Raw genomic sequence first — 20,869 nt, 5'->3', positions numbered from 1 at the left:
AGGAAATTTCAAATACGATTTGATAGAAAAGCTATATTTAATGTAAAATGAAGAGGTTTGAAGGGATAGTAAAATTGCCAGAAGTTTAAACTTTTCAAGTCTTCATTTCATTAAACCTTATTTATATTTTGAAGGTTTGAACCGAAGAAAATTATATTAAAGGGTGACAGAAGCATTTGAAAATATTTACCCGAATTTCAAGTGGCCTCTACTTGTGGTAGTAGATCCATCTAATCAAATTCTGAAGAACAGCGTGGGAAATTAGTTAAGTTCAAACGATACTGTGTGCCTTAAATTGCTCCTCCCAGTCAAATTTGGAGAGGGTCATATAGTACCCGAATCTCACTTAATCTTAACCTAACCGTTGACCTAGCTTATTCTTAATCTAACCTTAACCTAACCGTTGACCTAGCTTATTCTTAATCTAACCTTAACCTAACCGTTGACCTAGCTTATTCTTAATCTAACCTTAACCTAACCGTTGACCTAGCTTATTCTTAATCTAACCTTAACCTAACCGTTGACCTAGCTTATTCTTAATCTAACCTTAACCTAACCTTTGACCTAGCTTATTCTTAATCTAACCTTTTCTTACCTTAACCTAACTCTGTCCCAATCTCACCTAAACTTAACCTAACCAGGCTTTGAATTACCTTATTCTTAATATTACCCAAATATAGTGGTCGGCATTATCCATCCATTATCTGATGAAATTTCGGTTATTTTTCAAATAACCACCAAATTCGGTTATTTTTATAAGTTTTTCTACTTCTAGTTAATTGTAAAGATAATTTAATTAAAAAAATTAAAAAAAAATAAAATCCGATAAAATAACTTTAAATCTCAAAAAAATTATAAATATTGTTTTAATCACTTTAGCTTACCGAGATAGAAAAAATATTTTATTTGCAAGTAAGCTAAGAAATTAAGCGGGTTAGATAAATTATTGGAAAACGACGAAAAGAGGTTTACCAGTTATTTTTTACAATTGATAATTTATATAAGCTATTCCTTAAATAATAATTGATTAAATAAAATAACTTAGTTACGCAAAGCCATCAATTATTGATTTTTTCGTTGTATTATTTTTTTGAAATATGGAACGATAGTTTTTGAGAGATAAACTTTTAAAAATAAATTTATCTTATAAAATAGCTATTATAACTGAAAAAAACGTTATTTTTATTCTTCCATTATATATTTTTCACTTAGAAAAGACAATCTATTGAATAGCAAGTTTCAAAAATAATTAGTTCTGATAAATTATCTATAAATATAAAAGATATTTTCTTTTTCGTTTTTGCAATTTCTTTTTCAAAAATGTATTTTAGTATAGAAAATCCTTAAACGGGCAAACTATGATAATTTCAAAAGTCATAATAAACTTCACTTAAGTTACGTTAACATGTTATAATTTAAGTACCTATTACATTCAGTCGTGTTAACTATTCTTATGAATTTGGCAGACGACTTTTGAATTTTACGTATAACATCGTAGAATTGCATTCACATTGTTATTTTCAAACTCGACCAGTAGGTGGCGACACTTCTGCCTAAAATTTTCACTAAGCACGGGTCTATATTTAAACTTCTTAAAAATTATCCTTTAGTCAAAGTATAAGTTGTTTTACCGTTAAACCATGGACTAATTAACAACAGGGACGGTCCAGATCTATAACATTTCCCTATAAAGACCCAAAAAAAAAGTGTTAACGCGTTCAGCAGCGTTGCCAGGCAAATATTTTTTATCCTGGTGATTCAAACGTCATAAACAGGAAACAGATTTTTAACGGTTTTAGCGGTTGGGATTTGAATTTTCAGATTGTTGTTTACAAAGGAAACCCCAAACGTCTCTCATAACGTTAAATAACTATAATTATAGTTATTATTTTAGTATAATTGGTATAGTTAAATGATATTTTTCCACCTCCGATTCTAAGATAGATTCGAAATTATCTCGGAAATTATTCATCATCAAAAAAAGGTAAACAACTTTTAAGCCTTGGTACAATCATTTATATTTATGAATAATATTATATTATGATGATAATAATTACCGAAACAAATTTGGGAATTGCTTTCAGACGGTAAGCAGAATATTTTACTATATGTACTATCGGAAAAGCTCGACATTCTAAATTTTTACGACGATTAATTTAAAAGACTAATATATTAGCACCGCATGGTAATCTCATGGTTCAACTTTTAAATTCCAAAGGCCCAAGCATTCCAAGGAAGCTTCTTTCCCTATTTTCTCCCCCCCCCCCCGGTTATTTGAATCACCAGCCTATACAAGCATTTCCTTTTATGCCCGCGAGTACCGCTAGAGTGCGTCGATGCTTGTTCTTTTTACCTTTTTCCCGGGCCGGACCGTCCCTGTTGTTAATTAGTCCATGGTTAAACCATTTTAACCTCACATTAACCAATTTAATCTTATTTAACACAGCATACCTCTTCTTACCAAACTTTGATCCACCTAAGCTCAAATAACCTAGACAAAATATTAATGAATCTCTCAATATATGCCGAATTAAAAATATTATAGTAAAAATTTCCAATATCCAATTTTTAGTTCCCTTATTTTGAACGCGCTACTTGTTTGTCATATATCTGAAATTTATTACGTGCATTATTTTCATTAGGAATATTACATTATTTTCATTTTCCCAACTTACGAATTCTGGTGCGCTCAGTTAAGAATAATGTTATTATAAAACTCTAATGAGACCTATATGTGTTCGCTTAACGCCCAATGCAGATTTTCAGCAGTTGGCGAAAGGAAGCGAAATCGAAGTGTGATCATGAATGTACTAATTTCTACCATAAGTATAGAGCTGCATTAGGTAGTCTGTCATCAGTTACGAAAAAGGTAAAAAATCAATCGTACTAATTTCGCTTACTCGTCATGCCAAAACGTAGATTTCTTTTATATATTTGGAAAGTTTTATAATAATTTTACGATGTAAGAAATAAAAAATTCCAATATTAATTGTTGCTAGTGGTCGGCCTTATCCATCCATTATCCAAGGAAAATGTTATATAAGTTTAAAAATGTTTACCTAAAAGAATAATTTTCGGTCGGTTAATGAGATATTTTAGAGAAAAAATTAACCGAATATAAATTATTTATTTTATTTTAAAAAGTACTAATTGTTTTTAGATTAGCAAAGCAATTTAATGATGATAAAATACGCGAAAAAGTAGATTAGTCCATAATTAAAAGGGATAATATAGCTAAACCCTAAACAAATTTGAAGAAATAAAAAAACTTACTAATAACTCGTACCAATAGGTCTTCGAGCAAACAAAAAGACGCGAATCTCGGATCAAATAGATCTTCGAGTTATAAACTACATAAAAACTAAATAAAATAGCCAGAAATTCCAACGGTAGACCGGTTTCGTTCTATTTGGAACTCATCAGTACCGTGCGGGAAATCTGGCTGGCGACTGTTATATCGAAAAGAGAAACTAAGCCTAAACATTAAAAAATTCAAAAGCCGAAAAGGGGGGTAGTGTGGTAGTTTTTATGTAGTTTATTACTCGAAGATCTATTTGATCCGAGATTCGCGTCTTTTTGTTTGCTCGAATACCTATTGGTACGAGTTCTTAGTAAGTATTTTAATTTCTTCAAATTTGTTTAGGTTTAGCTATATTATCCCTTTTAATTATGGACTAATCTACTTTTTCGCGTATTTTATCACCCTTCGCACAGTCCATAGGTGGTTTCTTCCTGGGGTGTTGTGTTTGTTGCTCCTAGTTTCTTCTAACTTAACTTAAAGCAATTTAATTATTTTTCGTAATAGATTTACGGCAAATATTATTTTTCTAATTTTTTTTTTCTTCGAATAATAATATTTCAGGAAAAATTATATTAAAAACAAAACGAACAATCTTCAGCGGCTAGCTGCTCTTTAAATTAATCGTACCAAAAATAAAAATATATTCATAAAAATATCTTTTTTTTAAAGAATGTTTTTTATTCATTAAATGAAATAAACGCTGATTTTTATTTTTCAAATATCTTTGTTACGAAAGAACCTTTGTGGTATATAAAAAAATATTCTTCGACAGATTTATCTATACGGATAATAATATTTATCGGTTAACCGTACTAAATTGTTTATCCGAATAAAATAACTGAAACAAATGAGGTGATAGACTTCGGATAATTATGCATTATTCAAATCGCCGAGCGCTACCCAAACCTACCTTAACCCTAAATTATTTCTAACCTACCTTAACTTTTCCCTAATCCTAAAATGCATTAAATTAAATTTTCCTGCACATCCTCCTTGGTTTCTATTAGGGGTTATTTATGAACTTTGTGTTTTAAGCTTTCTTCTAACAAATGTGTTTTTATTTTATTTTATTTTGTTTTGTTTTGCATTCTTTTATGTACTTGGAAGATGTACATAATTATTTTTGCACACGATTTTGCTACCCTTAACCTAGTACTATCCTAACATAACTTAACCCTAACCTACCTTAACCTTAACCTAATCCTAATCTGCTTAGCGTAATTCTAGTCTACCTTAACCGTAACCTAATCCTAGCCTGCCTTAACTTCACCCTAGCCTACCTTATCCTTAACCTAGTACTAGCCTAACATAACTTAACCTTAACCTATATCCTTAACTTAGTACTAGCCTAACATAACTTAACCTTAGCCTACCTTAACCTTAACCTCAACCTAGTACTAGCCTAACATAACTTAATCCTTACCTAACTTACCCCAACCTTAGCCTGCCTTAACCTAAGCCAACCTAAATTATATACAACCATTCATGAATATATTCATTGCAACCATGACTATCGAACACCTCACTAACTGATCATTACTATGCAAAAGACCCAACTAAACTTCTGCTCGTTTTAAAGGGTGGACTATGTCATCCATCGACTTGGATTGTTAAAATTTGTAGCTTGATTGAGAAAGCAGTGATGTTCTTTGGAGCAATAAAAACCGTCGCAAAAACATCAATTTAAAAATAAAGTGTTTGGTAATGCGCCAGTTACTCTCAAGGCCTTTTCACACGAGCCAACGTTTTGATCCAACTAGATGAGTCAACTTGAGTTGAGTCAACTAGTTGGTTCGTGGGAATAAAAGTTCGACGAGTTGATCCACCAAAAAAGTACGCGAGAAAAAAATGGATCACTGATCCATTTTTGCTGACTCAGCATTTTGATTTGAAAAGTTGGCTCGTGTGAAAAGGTCTTCAGTCTCTCAGACGACATTTTTCCAACATTGAATATGCACATGTTTTATGACGAACTTGACACGCAAACACAATCTTAATGCTCTGGTCAAAATAATCATCCATATTTATGTGACCATACGACTAAGGAAAATAAGCAGATACAATAATTATCAACTCCAGAAAGACGCTAGTAGAAAAAAGCTCATAAAATTAATCCTTTTCCAAGGACAGACGACTTTTGAAAATTATTATATTAATATATAAATATACATACATATATATTAAAAGATAATTATTTACTTATTTTCCGTAATTTTATTTAATTTTGAGTATTATAGGTAATTTCACCTTTTTTCTCTCTATACATTTACTAAATAAATACATTTTTCTTTTCCGAGTGTAGGTGGCACCACGTATTTTGGCCCCTCTGGTACACAGGACTCGGTTTCAATCTCGCAGATTTTACCGGGTCTCTACTTATTTCTATCTCTATGGGCTAGACTATCTAATGCAGTCCGATATTCATGATGGAAATGAATATATTGATGACACAACACAACGAAAAACTAGGCTAAGCAATCGATTTGGGAATTTAATAAATCACGGGAAAAAATCCAAGTGACGTCATCAATGAAATTTTGGAACCGTTGCTACGAGTCGCTTCGGAAAACTTAAATTGATATCGGTGACAACCATTGGATTGGGAATAATACTGCTAGAATTACAATTACGATTTCGGTTGCCATGGTTACGCGGGACCTGTTCTGATAAGATTGTACGATATTCATCTTTATAATTAGCCGGTAGTGCCATCTATATTTTGTAAAGTTATATGGCTAAAAATAAATAATTATTAGCTAACTCACCGTAACTTGAGTTAAAAGGATCGTGTTGACAGAATAAAATTATTTTTAAACAACTTCAAAGGTTTGTTTGTTACGAGTAATCATACATTTCAATTTCGCATCAGATTCGCGAAAAAAATTCAATTGCAATATAGTTTCCACCATTAGAGACAGATGCCGCCACGGTAGAACGATAAAGTTGATAAAGTCTCCTTATGGAACGAAATTGGTCCCGCGCCAGCCAAATTTAGTTGTACCTCTATTTACTCCCAACTCAATGAGTCGTATTAAAGTTTTTCGCCTTGAAGGCCTATCTGCCGAAGTACCGCATATTTTTCCCCATTAAAGCTTAGTTTTCTCCCCTACTTATTGGTCTCTTTACTTGTTCGCGTTTTTACTCCTCAATGGTTACAACTCCTACTTAGAAATATTACAAATCTTAAATCTCCACCCCCCCCCCCTCCGAAATGATACTGTACGCATAATTTTACGTATAAAAATTAATATTCTGACATTTCAAATAGAGAAAGAAATATTTCTTTAAAAATTCTGATTAAAATGTACGACATTTCCCGAGTAGAAAGAATTTCAGAAATGTTTATCGCAACTGATTTTAAAGTATTTCATTTGAGGTTAGCAAGAATCTTCTGATAGATGATGAAATAGAACCGACTTTAACCAAATTATTCAATCTTTAAGCAAACTACGATATCTTTAAACGACTGCCTGTAAATTTCAAAACAAATTCCAAGAAGATAAATAATAATATTTTGCTAAATATAACCATGGGCTCTTCCGCGAACGTCATAATGAAACCTGATAAGAATGGTTATTAGATCAGCCGCATCATAGCCTCGGGAACATTTGATGATTACAAACCTGGTCGCTGGGTATGAGGATAAATATTAGCGTTAATTGACCCCCTTAATTCAGGGAAGTTTCTCGCCCCCTTCGGTTCAATTTGGCGCCGCCCCTACTTGTAAAAGGGAGGACAGCTAGAGATAATGTAAATGATGGCTGTCAAAATAAAAACACTGATAATGAAATTCACTCATGCGTGCATATCACAAATGAGAACAAGATAGCTAAGACCATAACAGAAGAAGCTGCTCCCGCTAAATATATGTGTTTTATTTCACCTAATGACCCCCTGCGCGTGCTATACGTTCCGAAAATATTAAATTCTTAGGAAAAATAATCTTTTTATTATTTATATACACCGTCCATTTAAAAACGAAAAATGATAAATATCTGTAAAACGTTTGTTTTCAAATTTCAAATTTCTATGGAACATTCCTCGTGCAGGGGGATATTAACTAGTGTAAAACTGAATGACCTTGAACCATGTCTTCAAGGTCATTATAAAACTATCTCGAGAACCGTTGGGTTTACGGATTTGGTTCCAATTAGAAAGTTGTTGCTCGCCATATTATTAGTTCAAATCACTTTGATTTGACCAAATTTGACCAATCGGAAGCCGAGACATTGAAGGTTAATGAATTCAGTGTTTGATAATAAAATAATCTAATTAGAGACATTTCAATTGAAATGTTGAACAACACTATGAACTCCGTCGTTAAACGAGCTCAAGCATGTATCGTAGTCGACGGTGGCATCATTGAACCGTTGTAAACTATTCAGTATTCATTTGTATTGGTCACATTAAACCTATATATATATATATATATATATATATATATACATATATACATATACAGGGTGTCTTCATTTGATCGGCCCAGGCATTGGTCTCAAAAACTATACCTTCTAGAAATGTGAAATTTTCAATGTGTACTCTCTCGGTGGAGATCGTTATTATTTGAGAATTTCTCGGTTTTAGAATTTGTAGTTTTTGAACGCTAGGTGGTAGACGAAACGTTTCAATGAGTAAGTTGTAGAGCATACTCGAAAACCGTTTAATGGAGTTGGTATGGTCAAAATCGTACATTTTGTCACTGAAATAATAGGTCCTGAAAAATAACAAGCTGGTACTACCCAAATGTTTTTACGCCTCATGTTATTGTAATGATTGTCTGTGAAAAATGAACATGTTTTGAGCCAAATCATTGTTTTACCTTTACAAATTAAGTGTTAGAACAAGAGCAATTTTATAAGGAATTACAGTAGGACCCCGCACACGTTTTCTAGGGACAAAAAGTTGGTGTTTTTTATTAAACAAGAAAAAGTAGGTTTTAGGGCTACAAAATGTCTAATTTATGCCAACTGAATTTCCGAAAGCTTTTTTTTTGCACTTCTGATTCGTTTAAAATGTTGGTCCATTTTGTTTGAAAAACATTATCTCTACGTAATCCGTTAAAAAAAGTATGAATCGTTATACTCGTGAACAGCGGTCCAGGATGGTTGAGTTATACTACGGTGATGGTCATCTAAACACGCGTTTAACAAGTCGGTTGTTTCAAATGTTATATCCTGACAGTCAACCAAATCACCACACTATTCTCCGAGCTGTTGCTGACTTCGAAGGAGACGGCAATGTGAATCCCAGATTCCGCGGACCTGGACGTCATAACACTAATATGGAAGACACAGTCATCGCCTACTTTGTCGCTTACCCTCGAGCAAGTATAAGAATGGCATGCTCCGATTTGGACTTGTCAAAATATTATGTCTGGAGTGTCCTTAACCACCATAAATTTCACCCATTTCGTGCCACGCTCCACCAAGCACTTCACGATGGTGATCAGCGTCTTAGGCTGGATTTCGGTAACTGGTTCAGTACCATGGCGGATGCCAACGACGATTTCCTCCGTTTGATCCTGGCGTCCGACGAGTGTTCCCATGGAACGGACGGCCCATTTAACCACCAGAATAACCATATGTGGAGCGATGTAAATCCGCACTGGGGATTTCCACATCATAATCTAGTACAATTCCGCTTAAACGTCTGGGCAGGTCTACTAGGAGATCGCGTCATTGGGCCATTTTTCTTCCGAATCGGCTTAATGGGGTGAGCAACTTGGCGTTTCTACGAAATGAAGTAGCAGAAGCATTGGAAGATGTCCCTTTAGTCGACCTACCACGCCTTTGGTTCTTGCATGACGGTGCACCTCCTCACCAGGAACGACATGTGGTGCAATACCTCAACACCGAGTTCCCCGAGCGTTGGATTGGGAAGAATGGTCCAGTGCGATGGCCTCCTAGGTCCCCAGATTTGACACCGCTGGACTTTTACCTGTGGGGATTCGTCAAGGAGGAAGTATACAAGACGCCAGTCACTAGCGAAGACGACTTGCGCCAGAGAATCATTGCAGCGTTCCAACTCGTTACTCCATATATGGTCCATGGCTCGTTCCAGAATATGCTTAATCGCGTACCGATTTGTATAGCAGCGGACGGTGGCATTATTGAACCGTATTTGTAAAACACTTTCTGTAATTCCTTATTATAATAATTGCACTTGTTCTAACACTTAATTTGTAAAAGTAAAACAAGGATTTGGCTCAAAACATGTTCATTTTTCACAGACAATCATTACAATAACATGAGGCGTAAAAACATTTTTGTAGTACCAACTTGTTATTTTTCATGACCTATTATTTCAGTGACAAAATGTACGATTTTGACCATACCAACTCCATTAAAGGTTTTCGAGTATGCTCTACAACTTACTCATTTAGCTAGAACTAAAATCCCGTGAAGACTGTTTCGGCCGTACCCCAGCTAGAACTAAAATCCCGTGAAGACTGTTTCGGCCGGGCCCCAGCTAGAACTAAAATCCCGTGAAGACTGTTTTGGCCAGGCCCCAGCTAGAACTAAAATCCCGTGAAGACTGTTTTGGCCAGGCCCCAGCTAGAACTAAAATCCCGTGAAGACTGTTTTGTCCAGGCCCCAGCTAGAACTAAAATCCCGTGAAGACTGTTTTGGCCGGGCCCCAGCTAGAACTAAAATCCCGTGAAGACTGTTTCGGCCGGGCCCCAGCTAGAACTAAAATCCCGTGAAGACTGTTTTGGCCGGGCCCCAGCTAGAACTAAAATCCCGTGAAGACTGTTTTGGCCAGGCCCCAGCTAGAACTAAAATCCCGTGAAGACTGTTTTGGCCAGGCCCCAGCTAGAACTAAAATCCCGTGAAGACTGTTTTGACCGGGCCCCAGCTAGAACTAAAATCCCGTGAAGACTGTTTCGGCCAGGCCCCAGCTAGAACTAAAATCCCGTGAAGACTGTTTTGGCCGGGCCCCAGCTAGAACTAAAATCCCGTGAAGACTGTTTTGGCCAGGCCCCAGCTAGAACTAAAATCCCGTGAAGACTGTTTTGGCCGGGCCCCAGCTAGAACTAAAATCCCGTGAAGACTGTTTCGGCCGGGCCCCAGCTAGAACTAAAATCCCGTGAAGACTGTTTCGGCCGGGCCCCAGCTAGAACTAAAATCCCGTGAAGACTGTTTTGGCCAGGCCCCAGCTAGAACTAAAATCCCGTGAAGACTGTTTCGGCCGGGCCCCAGCTAGAACTAAAATCCCGTGAAGACTGTTTTGGCCAGGCCCCAGCTAGAACTAAAATCCCGTGAAGACTGTTTTGGCCGGGCCCCAGCTAGAACTAAAATCCCGTGAAGACTGTTTCGGCCGGGCCCCAGCTAGAACTAAAATCCCGTGAAGACTGTTTTGGCCGGGCCCCAGCTAGAACTAAAATCTAATATTGGGGCACACTTATAAGTGATTATGTTACTTGTACTTCCTTTAAATTTTGCAAAACGTAAAACGAGAAAAAATTAAGTTAGATAGTAAACATTTATCTTTTGTGATGCCTGCGCTCAATCCTGTTTGGGCTTAGCATGCTAATTTATCTGCTGGTATTTTCGAGGATAAAATAATTGTTGAATTTGATCAATTGCCAAAACGACTCTGATAATATTAAGATTTTTGTACAGACTGCTATTGGGAAGATTTCCTACCATTCTGAATATTTTTAGGCTTTTTTTTAAAGGAGTTTAAAGACTTCGTTTACATAGACGAAAAACTATTCATCAGTTACTACGGACAAGATAATACCAGAATAGTTAAATCTAGAATTTCAAATTTTTTTATTAAGTATATTACTATGTTTTACATAAGTGGGTCAGTTCTCCATTTTCGATATTTCTAATTTTAATGAAATGTGTCTATTTTAAGTGTATTAATTTTTAGCTTTTTAAATGTTTCCTGTTATCTTTTTTGTAAAATATTGTTGTAAAATATCTAAAATATCTTTTTTGTAAAATATCTAAAATATCTTTTTTGTAAAATATCTAAAATATCTTTTTTGTAAAATATCTAAAATATCTTTTTTGTAAAATATTTTTGTAAAATATCTAAAATATATTTTTTGTAAAATATTTTTGTAAAATATCTAAAATATCTTTTTTGTAAAATATCTTAAATACATTTTTTGTAAAATATTTAATATCTTTTTGTAAAATATCTAAAATATCTTTTTTGTAAAATATATTTTTTGTAAAATATTTTTGTAAAATATCTAAAATATCTTTTTTGTAAAATATCTTAAATGCATTTTTTGTAAAATATTTAATATCTTTTTGTAAAATATTTTAATTATTTTTGTAAAATATCTAAAATATATTTTTTGTAAAATATTTTAATTATTTTTGTAAAATATCTTTTTTGTAAAATATTTTAATTATTTTTGTAAAATATCTAAAATATCTTTTTGGTAAAATATTTTAATTATTTTTGTAAAATATTTTAATTATTTTTGTAAAATATTTTAATTATTTTTGTAAAATATTTTAATTATTTTTGTAAAATATTTTAATTATTTTTGTAAAATATTTTAATTATTTTTGTAAAATATTTTAATTATTTTTGTAAAATATTTTAATTATTTTTGTAAAATATCTTAAATACATTTTTTGTAAAATATTTAATATCTTTTTGTAAAATATTTTAATTATTTTTGTAAAATATCTAAAATATCTTTTTTGTAAAATATTTTTTGAAATATTTTAATTTACAATATTCAGAAGCTTTCTGACGACTTGCGAGAGCCATTCCTAGAATGACACAAATGTTTATAGACTTTAGGTTAAGTTATTAGGCCAAATACGTGGTCTTTGTTTTTAAGTTTGGGTATGACTTCAATTCGACACAGCACTTAGTAAATTATTTCGACTTACTGACACACTTATAGAACATATTTATAGACTTACCGAGAAACAAATGTTTGAAATAGTCGTTTTTGCCATCCGTTTTCCAAATTCACCGAAGTGAGAGTTATTTTCAGTTTGGAAAACGTTTTACTTTATAGCTAGTAACCCTCAAACGTAAGCATGATTAAATCGCAATTAAAAGGATTAAATCATAAATCAAATGATTAAATTATAATTAAAATGATTAAATCATAATTAAAATGATTAAATCATAATTAAAATGATTAAATCATAATTAAAATGATTAAATCATAATTAAAATGATTAAATCGTAATTAAAATGATTAAATCGTAATTATAATGATTAAATCATAATTAAAATGATTAAATCGTAATTAAAATGATTAAATCGTAATTAAAATGATTAAATCGTAAATAAAATGATTAAATCGTAATTAAAAAGATTAAATCGTAATTAAAATGATTAAATCGTAATTAAAATGATTAAATCGTAATTAAAATGATGAAATCGTAATTAAAATGATTAAATCGCGATTAAAATGATTAAATCGTAATTAAAATGATTAAATCGTGATTAAAATGATTAAATCGTAATTAAAATGATTAAATCGTGATTAAAATGATTAAATCGTGATTAAAATGATTAATCATAATTAAAATGATTAAATCATGATTAAAATGATTAAATCATAATGAAAATGATTAAATCATAATGAAAATGATTAATCATAATGAAAATGACTAATCATAATTAAAATGATTAAATCATGATTAAAATGATTATTCATAATTAAAATGATTAAATCATGATTAAAATGATTAAATAATGATTAAAATTATTATATCATAACTAAAATAATTCAGCCACGATTAAAATTATTATATCGTAATTAAAATAATTCAGCCACGACTAAAATTATTAAACCACAATGAACATTTTAATAATTAATAATTATTAGAACACCCTAAAGCATAGTGACCTGCCCCTCGAAAAAGTAAAATTGGGCCAGAAAGTCGAAATGTGTAAACCAGGTTTGTAGCCCCTTTAAACAACTTATAAAAACAAACTTATAAAAATAACACCAGCCTAAAAACTAAATTATCCAAAATAAACAGACGAGACGCGAGGCTACTGCGCAAAGGGAGTCAAAAAAGTAACAATAATATTTCGTAGAGTTTTTTGAGTTGATTCAGTTTTCGCGTGAAAACTTCGACTTTATGTAACAAAAACTAATTGTTGAAAAATTTCGTAAATAGTAAAAAAAAAACAGCCCAAAGGAAGTTCCTCTCCCATTTCCTTTCAACATAATGGGTCAAAAATAAAAAACTTAACACACGCTAAATTATCTGTATCCGAGTTAGTCATAGCCGCTTTTTCCAAGCCAACCCTTTAAATTTACGTCGGTTTTCAACCGGGGAAAAGTTTTTCTTTAGGCAGGAATTTTCACTCTCAAAGTTTATGGAGCGGAGTTACGCGCTCTTGATCTTTTCAACGATTTCTCAGAGATACCCCGCCTCCGTTACAAGAGGATCGAGCCTTGTTGCATCTTTATAGGGAATTGCACGAAATATTTTTTCACTAGCTGCAGTTTATCTCTTGGCTCGCAAAGAGGTAAGACGTGATTCTACGTTCCTGAGCTTAAGATTATTAATAACGGTTGATCAAAGGGCTAAAGGTAATGTAAAATGTTCGATGTTTAAATATTTGTATCCGTTTGTACAGTGTTTGTATCTCCATCATTCCTATGTTAATTATTTAAAAATAAACAATTTTTTCATTTTAAATTAGTTAGTGCGTCTATTTTAAATGTATTAATTATTCGCTTGTTAAATGCGCTGAGTTTGTAAGTTTGAGAGATTTTCCGACTAGCTCTTCGCTTACTCATTTCCATAAAAACTTGCTGGGGTTAACGGTTATAGTAAGTGTAGTCTAAAATTTACAGTCCGTGGTGTAGTGAGTTGTGGCTTGAACGGCTTGCCACCACCCTCCTACGCAATTGAACCCGGCCAGTCACCTGTGTGGTTCCTTGGTTATTAGATTATCTGATTTTTATAATTATTATTATGTTTACTGAGATCACTTAATACGTTTGTGACAGACTGCAACTTTACAGAGATTTTTAAAACATTTCTTTACAATGTACAGCAACTTTCGGACTGATTGCCATTCCTAGTTATTACGTAACTGATAACAGATTAAGAATTACCAAAAGCTGTATATTTTGTAAACAGAGATTTACATATTTTTTGAAAATTGTTAGCTTCTCGGATTTCGGTTAAAATTGGAGATCATTACGTTATTAAGTTATTTAAATTTATCAAGAATGTTTTCATTTATTTTTATCGAGAACATCGATAAAGTTTTTATCAATAATGTATTAATTATACTTATCAAGAAAATTTTATCAATAATGTATTTATTTATACATTAGAAAACAATTATCAATATTGTATTTATTTATACTTATCGAGAAAACAATTATCAATAATTTATTTATCGAGAAATTTTTTAACAAAAATTTATTAATTTATACTTATCGAGAAAATTTTATCAATAATGTATTTATTTATACTTATCAAGAAATTTTTTATCAAAAATGTATGGGAGCAAAGTTAAAAATGGTCTCAAAATTGTTATAGAAATTGATTTCACTAATTTTAGCGAATTTGACAATTGTATAGTAATTTTATCATAATGAAACTTTTATTTTGCAGAAGAATAATAAGATGGATAACGATACTTGGACGAATGTTGATAATGATACGTGGACTGGCAACTTCACAGTGGTCCTGAATGTAACAGAAGCTGGCTATGTTGGCGAAAATATTACAAACGTTACGAATACTTATCGTATCGTTAAGTTGACGGAATCTCAGTTATTGGACAAATTCGCCAGAACAACGTACGGAAAATATTACGAAGTCAATTTCCCCATCAGCTTCGTCATGTGTCTGATTGGAATAGTGACTAACAGTCTGAACATCGTCGTCTTCACCAGGAAGAACATGATCAATTCCGTCAACTTCTTCTTGACGGCGTTGGCCGTGGCGGACATCGTGCTGATCACCAGCCAGTTCCCATACACCATCCATTACTTCTTCAAATTCGAATCGCAGTTCACTTACGCTTGGGTTCAAGGGTACATGTTTCTGATCTTCTGGGAGGCATTCGCCATCATGATTTGCAACTGGCTAGCCGTGACGATTGGCGTCTGGAGGTTCCTGGCCATCAAGTGGCCATTCAGGGCCAGAGAATGGTGCTCTATGTCTCGCGCGAAGATGATCCTCGCCGGGCTGGTGATGCTCGCGTTCGTACTAACGGTGCCCATTTATCCCTTGATGAAACCCAGGGGTTACCCGCTGTACGGTAAGATGCTGTACAGCAGAGGCTACTCCGATTTCGCCAATCAAAATAAGTTCTTTATAAAAGCCGTCTGGGGCTGCTTGATCCTGATGTCCTTCGTACCCTGTCTGGCCCTGGTCGTGGTCAACGCCCTCTTAATCAATAGTTTACTAACTTTTAAAAAGGATCGCCAGAAGGCGTTCGCCAATCAAACGTGTAACGAAGAAGATACTCAAAGGCAGATGAAGAAGAATTACAAAACAACGGCGATGTTGACTGTTCTCCTTGTTCTGTACGTCATTTTTTAATGTCAATGGATTATTGGTTGATTATTAATTTGTTTTTATTCCCCCGAAGATTTTTCATCAACAGCTTGCCCGATTCCGCCACAGTTATGGCGTCCTTCTTCAACGAGAACGACAAAGAGTTGAAACAGTCGACCAAAGAGGCCACGGACATCTTGAGGGTCTTTAACATTACCAACAACGCCATACCGTTCTTCATCTATTACTTCATGGGTGAAAACTTTCGTTTGACCTTTAGGTCAATTTTCTGTCGTAACTACGGTCCCAAACGTACCCCGGGCAAGAAGTTCTCCGTCGCTACCATCGCCACGGACGTGGTAGGAGCGGGGACTCCGAGAGGGAGTATGGACCAAGCCGATGTCCCTTTGACCATCATCCATCCGGACGGTAGAATCACGGCTAATATTAACGGGGATCCTTACCCTTACTAACGTCAAAACACTTATTCAATTCGGTGTCGAGTTCCTTTAAACAATTTAGGTTGCGTTCCAACTACGACAATGACGATTTCATAAAGTTTCGCGGTTACAGTGTAGTCGGTAAGTAAAACTAAAACACTCAAGAAGAATATAAATGACAAAAAGGAAACACGGGAATCCCAAAAGAGTATTCGCTCCTATTTTGGAAACTTCCCAATGTCTAAGTGCTCGCGGAAGAATACTCGAAAACCAAACGCCACACTTCGATTCTTAAACGCTTTGTGCAAAGACAGTATTTTCGCCAAAGAAGAAACAGACATTTACTGATCTAGGATGACGATCTCTCATCGTGCGAGTTCACAGTTTGAAACATTCTCAAGTACTTCATATTGATATTGAGGAATTTCACATCAGGTATTTCGTGAATTTCATTTTAATTTATTAATATATAGACTTTATTTTGCGCCAAAAGATAATTAAGTCATTACTTGATTACCAAAATAATCTATCGGAAATAATATTGCTCAGAAAACGTATAAAATATCATTCATTTATAATTTTAAATTGTAGTTTTAATTTAGCTGTTAATATTAAGTTATTTTAATTATTGGAGATTAAAAAATGTGTGTTTCTTAAATTCTAGTCGTATGTCAGATTATAAATGGCAATTTCAATTTAACCAGGTGGATAACTGAATTAATTTGTTTTACCTATTTTTAATAATTAAATTTTTGTGGGCTACCTCAGTACTGGCTAATTAAAGTTTTCCATATTCCAATGAGTGAAAAAACCTTAAGAATATTCCGTAAAATTAATAGTCAATTTATTAATTTAGTTTACGCTACTAAAAATTCCGCGGAGCTTTCATTAATAAAATGCACGTTTTAAAAACAGTGTCTACGAAGCACTTTTTATCGTAAGTTTAAAGTTCGATGTCCCAAAGGGTATCAGGAAGCAAAAGTACTCAAAAATGTTAAAACAAAAATTTCCAATTAAAGATTTCGTGAGTTAGAGGCAGAGTCTTGCAAACATTTTCTTTACACAGGCGATGTTAGTGGTAGCAAGTTAATATCCCCTTAGGATTTGTTTTTGTAAATTTTCGTATTAATTTATATATAAAATGTAAATGTGCAAAAAATGTATTCAAATAATTGGAATTTAGCTTACCAAAAGATATTTTCATTACGAGATTGATCCCACCCACGTAAGGATGCTGGGATATTTCGCAAACCTCACCAAAAACAATTAAACATATCTTTCATAAATGTTTTTAAAATTAACGATGCATTGTTACGTCAAATGTTTTTTGAAATAAAAAAAGTGACTTTTCATTAGAAAACGTGAGTACATCTACTTCTTGTAAATAAAAAATATAATACATATTTTTTAAACTGATTTATATGGTTGGTAAAAAGCGAAATTCATTTTAAGTCGATTTCATAATGGTCTTCAATATAAATATATAAAGATCGACAGCTTGCGTAGTTTCAAGTCACAGTGGCGAAATAATTCGGCAAGTTTTTACGAGTAAGATAAATTTAATTAACTTTAGCTTCCCCGGTTTATGTATGAAGTAATACCTTTATATTAATTAAAGCGCTTGATTGAGATTTACTAACCTATATATTTCCACGGACTCATGTGTCAACGGTTGGTATTTGGAAAATTAAATGTTACTATAATAATGTAACATCTCTTACGAAAGCAGCACCTATCTTCGATTCTTCGTATCACTTGCTTGTAGGCTGCCCGCGAGACTGCCGCTGATAAAAACATTTGTCAACTCTTGAAAATTATTATAGTGGGAAAATGTGGTTGGTTTTATAAGTAAATATAGTCTTAGTCGATAATTCAAAATAACGGTCAAAAATGCCGCCGATCAGTTTTCTAAAATATTTTCGGCGGCGTAATCGTCGGCCATTTTCGGTATGGAGATACAGGCCGGAAGGCAGGCAAGGCTGCCAGATTTCGATAGACCGAAAACGGCCAACTCTCTGAAATGTTTTCGTTTTCAAAACGAAAATTTTGCGGCGTAGCTATCGATTAAGACTATTGTTACAGTGGTATGAGGGCCAAGGCCTGGCTATGTTATTATCTGTATTTTAGGGGCAAAGCCCAGGTGATGTTAGGTGTTATTTTTAGTAAGCCTAAAACTCTCTCGGTATTTTGGGGAATTTCCATTGCGACGCCAAGAAACACCTGACTTGTTAAACGCTCTGATTGACAGGCTCGGATGATGTTCCGCGAGTGGGACGAAAGGGAGGACCCCTGCGGGACCTGGTCAAGGGGTAACGCGGAAGGCTAGATTTTTAGTGAAGTTTTGAGGGACTGTGCTTTTCGGAAATAAATGAGTTATTTTTCTTAATCTTAACTTGAGACCTTAATATTATAGTTTACAGAATAAACCCACGATAAGTTAATGTAACAATATCCACACGGAGTGTAATTTTAGTTTTTAAGGGGGAAGACTACAGTGGCCATTGTCTACTTTCGCGCTATTTCAAGCTGATCTTTTTTAATTTTGTATTTAAACTTATAGAATTAATATTTAAGTTTAGAACAGCCTCATGTTTAGTGACTAAAATAATTTTTACAATTTTAAATTTTATAGTAATTAAGTTAATACGTTTTAATTCGGACCCCCGGAGCTAAAAAAGTTGGACAAGCGCCCAAACTACCCTTTAGTTAGGACCTTATATCTCGTTAACTATTAATATTAGAATTATTAAAATTATTTTAAGCAATAGAGGAAGGTTCAGCCTAATAAGAAAATATAATTAAATTATGTAATTGTTAAAACCGAAACGTTCAGCTTGAATGAAATAGAGGCTTTTACTGTATTCTTCCCCCTTAACGCCCTTCAAAAGTACACCGAACTTCCAAAGGTACATGTTGCATTTTAATGACCTGGATTGATACTTATCTTTATTTGTTAATATGTAGAACGATTAGTCTAATTCTCAGTTTTTTCCTCCAACCCAAAAAAAAATTCCTCGAGCGCGTGGCTGGGGGTCTTTGGGGGTCAAAACAAAGATTATGATCAAACGATAACCTCTTGTGTAATGAATATATTCTTAGTAAAAATCGAATCATTTATTTATAACGCGTCTCTAAGCAATGACGTCAAGATTAGGCTCGTATCGGCCGATAAATAGAACCCGAGTAACTATCTTTCATTTATTCCGACTTCTTGGTTTCCTTTAGATCCTTAATCGGGTAAGATGACGGACATCAGCGGCAACAATGACTCCGTCGCTGATTTGGACGCTCAGGTGACGTTGCTCACCTCCAAATTTGCCAGAGCTACCTTCGGAAATTTCTACAAGTACAACTTTCCCATTACCTTTGTCATCTGTATCGTGGGATTGGTTACCAACAGCCTCAACATCGTGGTTTTTACCAGGAAAAACATGAGCAATTCGGTGAATTTCTTCTTGGCGGCCTTGTCCGTCGCGGATATCTTCTTGATTAGCAGCCAGTTCGCGTACACCGTCCATAACTTCTTCAATTTCGAATCCATCTTCACGTACGCTTGGGTGCAAGGGTACATTTTCCTCATCTGCTTGGAGGCCTTTTCCATCATGACTTGCAACTGGTTGGCGGTGACTATCGGCGTCTGGAGGTTCCTGGCCATCAACTGGCCGTTGAGAGCTCGCGAATGGTGCTCCATGTCCCGCGCCAAGAAGATATTAATCTTGCTAGTGATCATAGGACTTGTCGTCTCAGTGCCAGTTTACTTTCTACTGAAGGTGGACACTTACCACATGTTCGGCAGGACGTTATACGCGAAAGGATACTCGGAGCTGGCCAAGGTACACGACAGCATTTTCTTGAAGTTATTCTGGGGCGGTCTCTTGCTGATTACCTTCGTACCTTGTCTGTTGTTGGTGGTCATTAACGCGCTCTTGGTGCGCAGTTTGATCGTGTTCAGAAGGGACCGTTCCAAAACGTTTACGGAAAACCCCCGCGAGGGCGAACGTCAAACCAGAAAAAACAACAGAACAACGGCTATGCTCACGGTGCTACTGGTTCTTTTCGTGGTCAATAGTCTGCCCGACTCGGCCCTGGTCCTGGCGTCCTTTTTCGACCTTGGCGACGAGCATTTCAAGTTGAAGGCTCGTAACGCCACTGACTTTCTCAGGGTGTTCAACGCGGTTAACAACGCCGTTTCGTTCTTCGTGTATTACTTCATGGGAGAAAATTTTCGGTTGACCTTCAAGAAAATCTTCTTCCCCAAGTCTCTCAGGAGTACTCACAGCGGGGTCAGTGTTAAGAATTCTACGGGCACCAATTCCACTGAAATAACTAGCATTTCACCCAACCGATCAGAGCAAAGTGGATATAAGGGTCATGACCTTCAAGGTGATTCGTGTCTTTAATATTTTAAAGTAAATCACCTTTGGGAAATTGTGTATAATTTATTTTCTACTTTCGGAATCTCAGCCGTTTAGCGGGGTATTTACTTAAGGACTCGCTGATACTTTTTAAATGGCCAGTAAAAAAAGCGCAGTTTTATCATCTCAATAAAACATTTCGCCAAAGAAATACTATTTAAAAGTGTATGTCATGTATCGCTAAATGTATTTTTATTTCTATCCATTTTTTTTTAAATTTCACGTATTTTTAATTTAAAGTCGTTACAT

At 34.2% G+C, this 20,869-nt stretch overlaps 3 protein-coding genes across 6 annotated transcripts in view; 2 read left to right on the top strand and 1 right to left on the bottom strand.

Moving 5' to 3' along the window:
- The window catches only part of LOC149953206 (uncharacterized), a 26,194-nt gene extending 8,674 nt beyond the window's left edge, over positions 1 to 17,520 (bottom strand). The window contains exon 1 of the mRNA XM_090168809.1: positions 17,394 to 17,520. The gene's annotated coding sequence lies outside the window, so the exon portion shown is untranslated. The remainder of the gene's footprint in view (positions 1 to 17,393) is intronic.
- On the top strand, positions 13,475 to 16,238 carry LOC149953207 (FMRFamide receptor-like). 2 transcript variants are annotated; one of them, XM_090168803.1, is made up of 3 exons: positions 13,475 to 13,771; positions 14,875 to 15,794; positions 15,860 to 16,238. In XM_090168803.1, the coding sequence occupies exons 2-3, from the start codon at positions 14,887 to 14,889 to the stop codon at positions 16,236 to 16,238; spliced, it is 1,287 nt and encodes a 428-aa protein (XP_090024929.1). In that variant the 5' UTR covers positions 13,475 to 13,771; positions 14,875 to 14,886. The 2 variants fall into 2 exon arrangements, with proteins under 2 accessions (XP_090024929.1, XP_090024928.1); XM_090168802.1 differs by having other exon boundaries at positions 13,476 to 13,835.
- LOC149953205 (FMRFamide receptor-like) lies at positions 16,565 to 20,869 on the top strand. 3 transcript variants are annotated; one of them, XM_090168806.1, is made up of 2 exons: positions 16,565 to 16,640; positions 19,431 to 20,869. In XM_090168806.1, exon 2 carries the CDS (start codon positions 19,448 to 19,450, stop codon positions 20,603 to 20,605), a length of 1,158 nt encoding a protein of 385 aa, XP_090024932.1. In that variant the 5' UTR covers positions 16,565 to 16,640; positions 19,431 to 19,447; the 3' UTR covers positions 20,606 to 20,869. The 3 variants fall into 3 exon arrangements, with proteins under 3 accessions (XP_090024932.1, XP_090024931.1, XP_090024933.1); XM_090168805.1 differs by lacking the exon at positions 16,565 to 16,640 and adding an exon at positions 17,852 to 17,876; XM_090168807.1 differs by lacking the exon at positions 16,565 to 16,640 and adding an exon at positions 19,022 to 19,111.

This window comes from Leiobunum rupestre, chromosome 3 (genome assembly GCF_980474605.1).
Source record: "Leiobunum rupestre chromosome 3, qqLeiRupe1.1.hap1, whole genome shotgun sequence".
Classification (NCBI taxonomy): domain Eukaryota; kingdom Metazoa; phylum Arthropoda; class Arachnida; order Opiliones; family Sclerosomatidae; genus Leiobunum; species Leiobunum rupestre.
The sequence above is the reverse complement of the archived record's forward strand: the minus strand, read 5'-3'. Positions and strand labels throughout refer to the sequence as shown.

Bases quoted from the DNA above. Each gene is read 5' to 3' on its own strand.
- LOC149953205 (XM_090168806.1), top strand. From the start codon at position 19,448: ATGACGGACATCAGCGGCAACAATGACTCCGTCGCTGATTTGGACGCT.
- LOC149953207 (XM_090168803.1), top strand. From the start codon at position 14,887: ATGGATAACGATACTTGGACGAATGTTGATAATGATACGTGGACTGGC. The intron at 15,795-15,859 runs GTACGTCATTTT...ATTCCCCCGAAG, and splicing joins TTGACTGTTCTCCTTGTTCT to ATTTTTCATCAACAGCTTGC.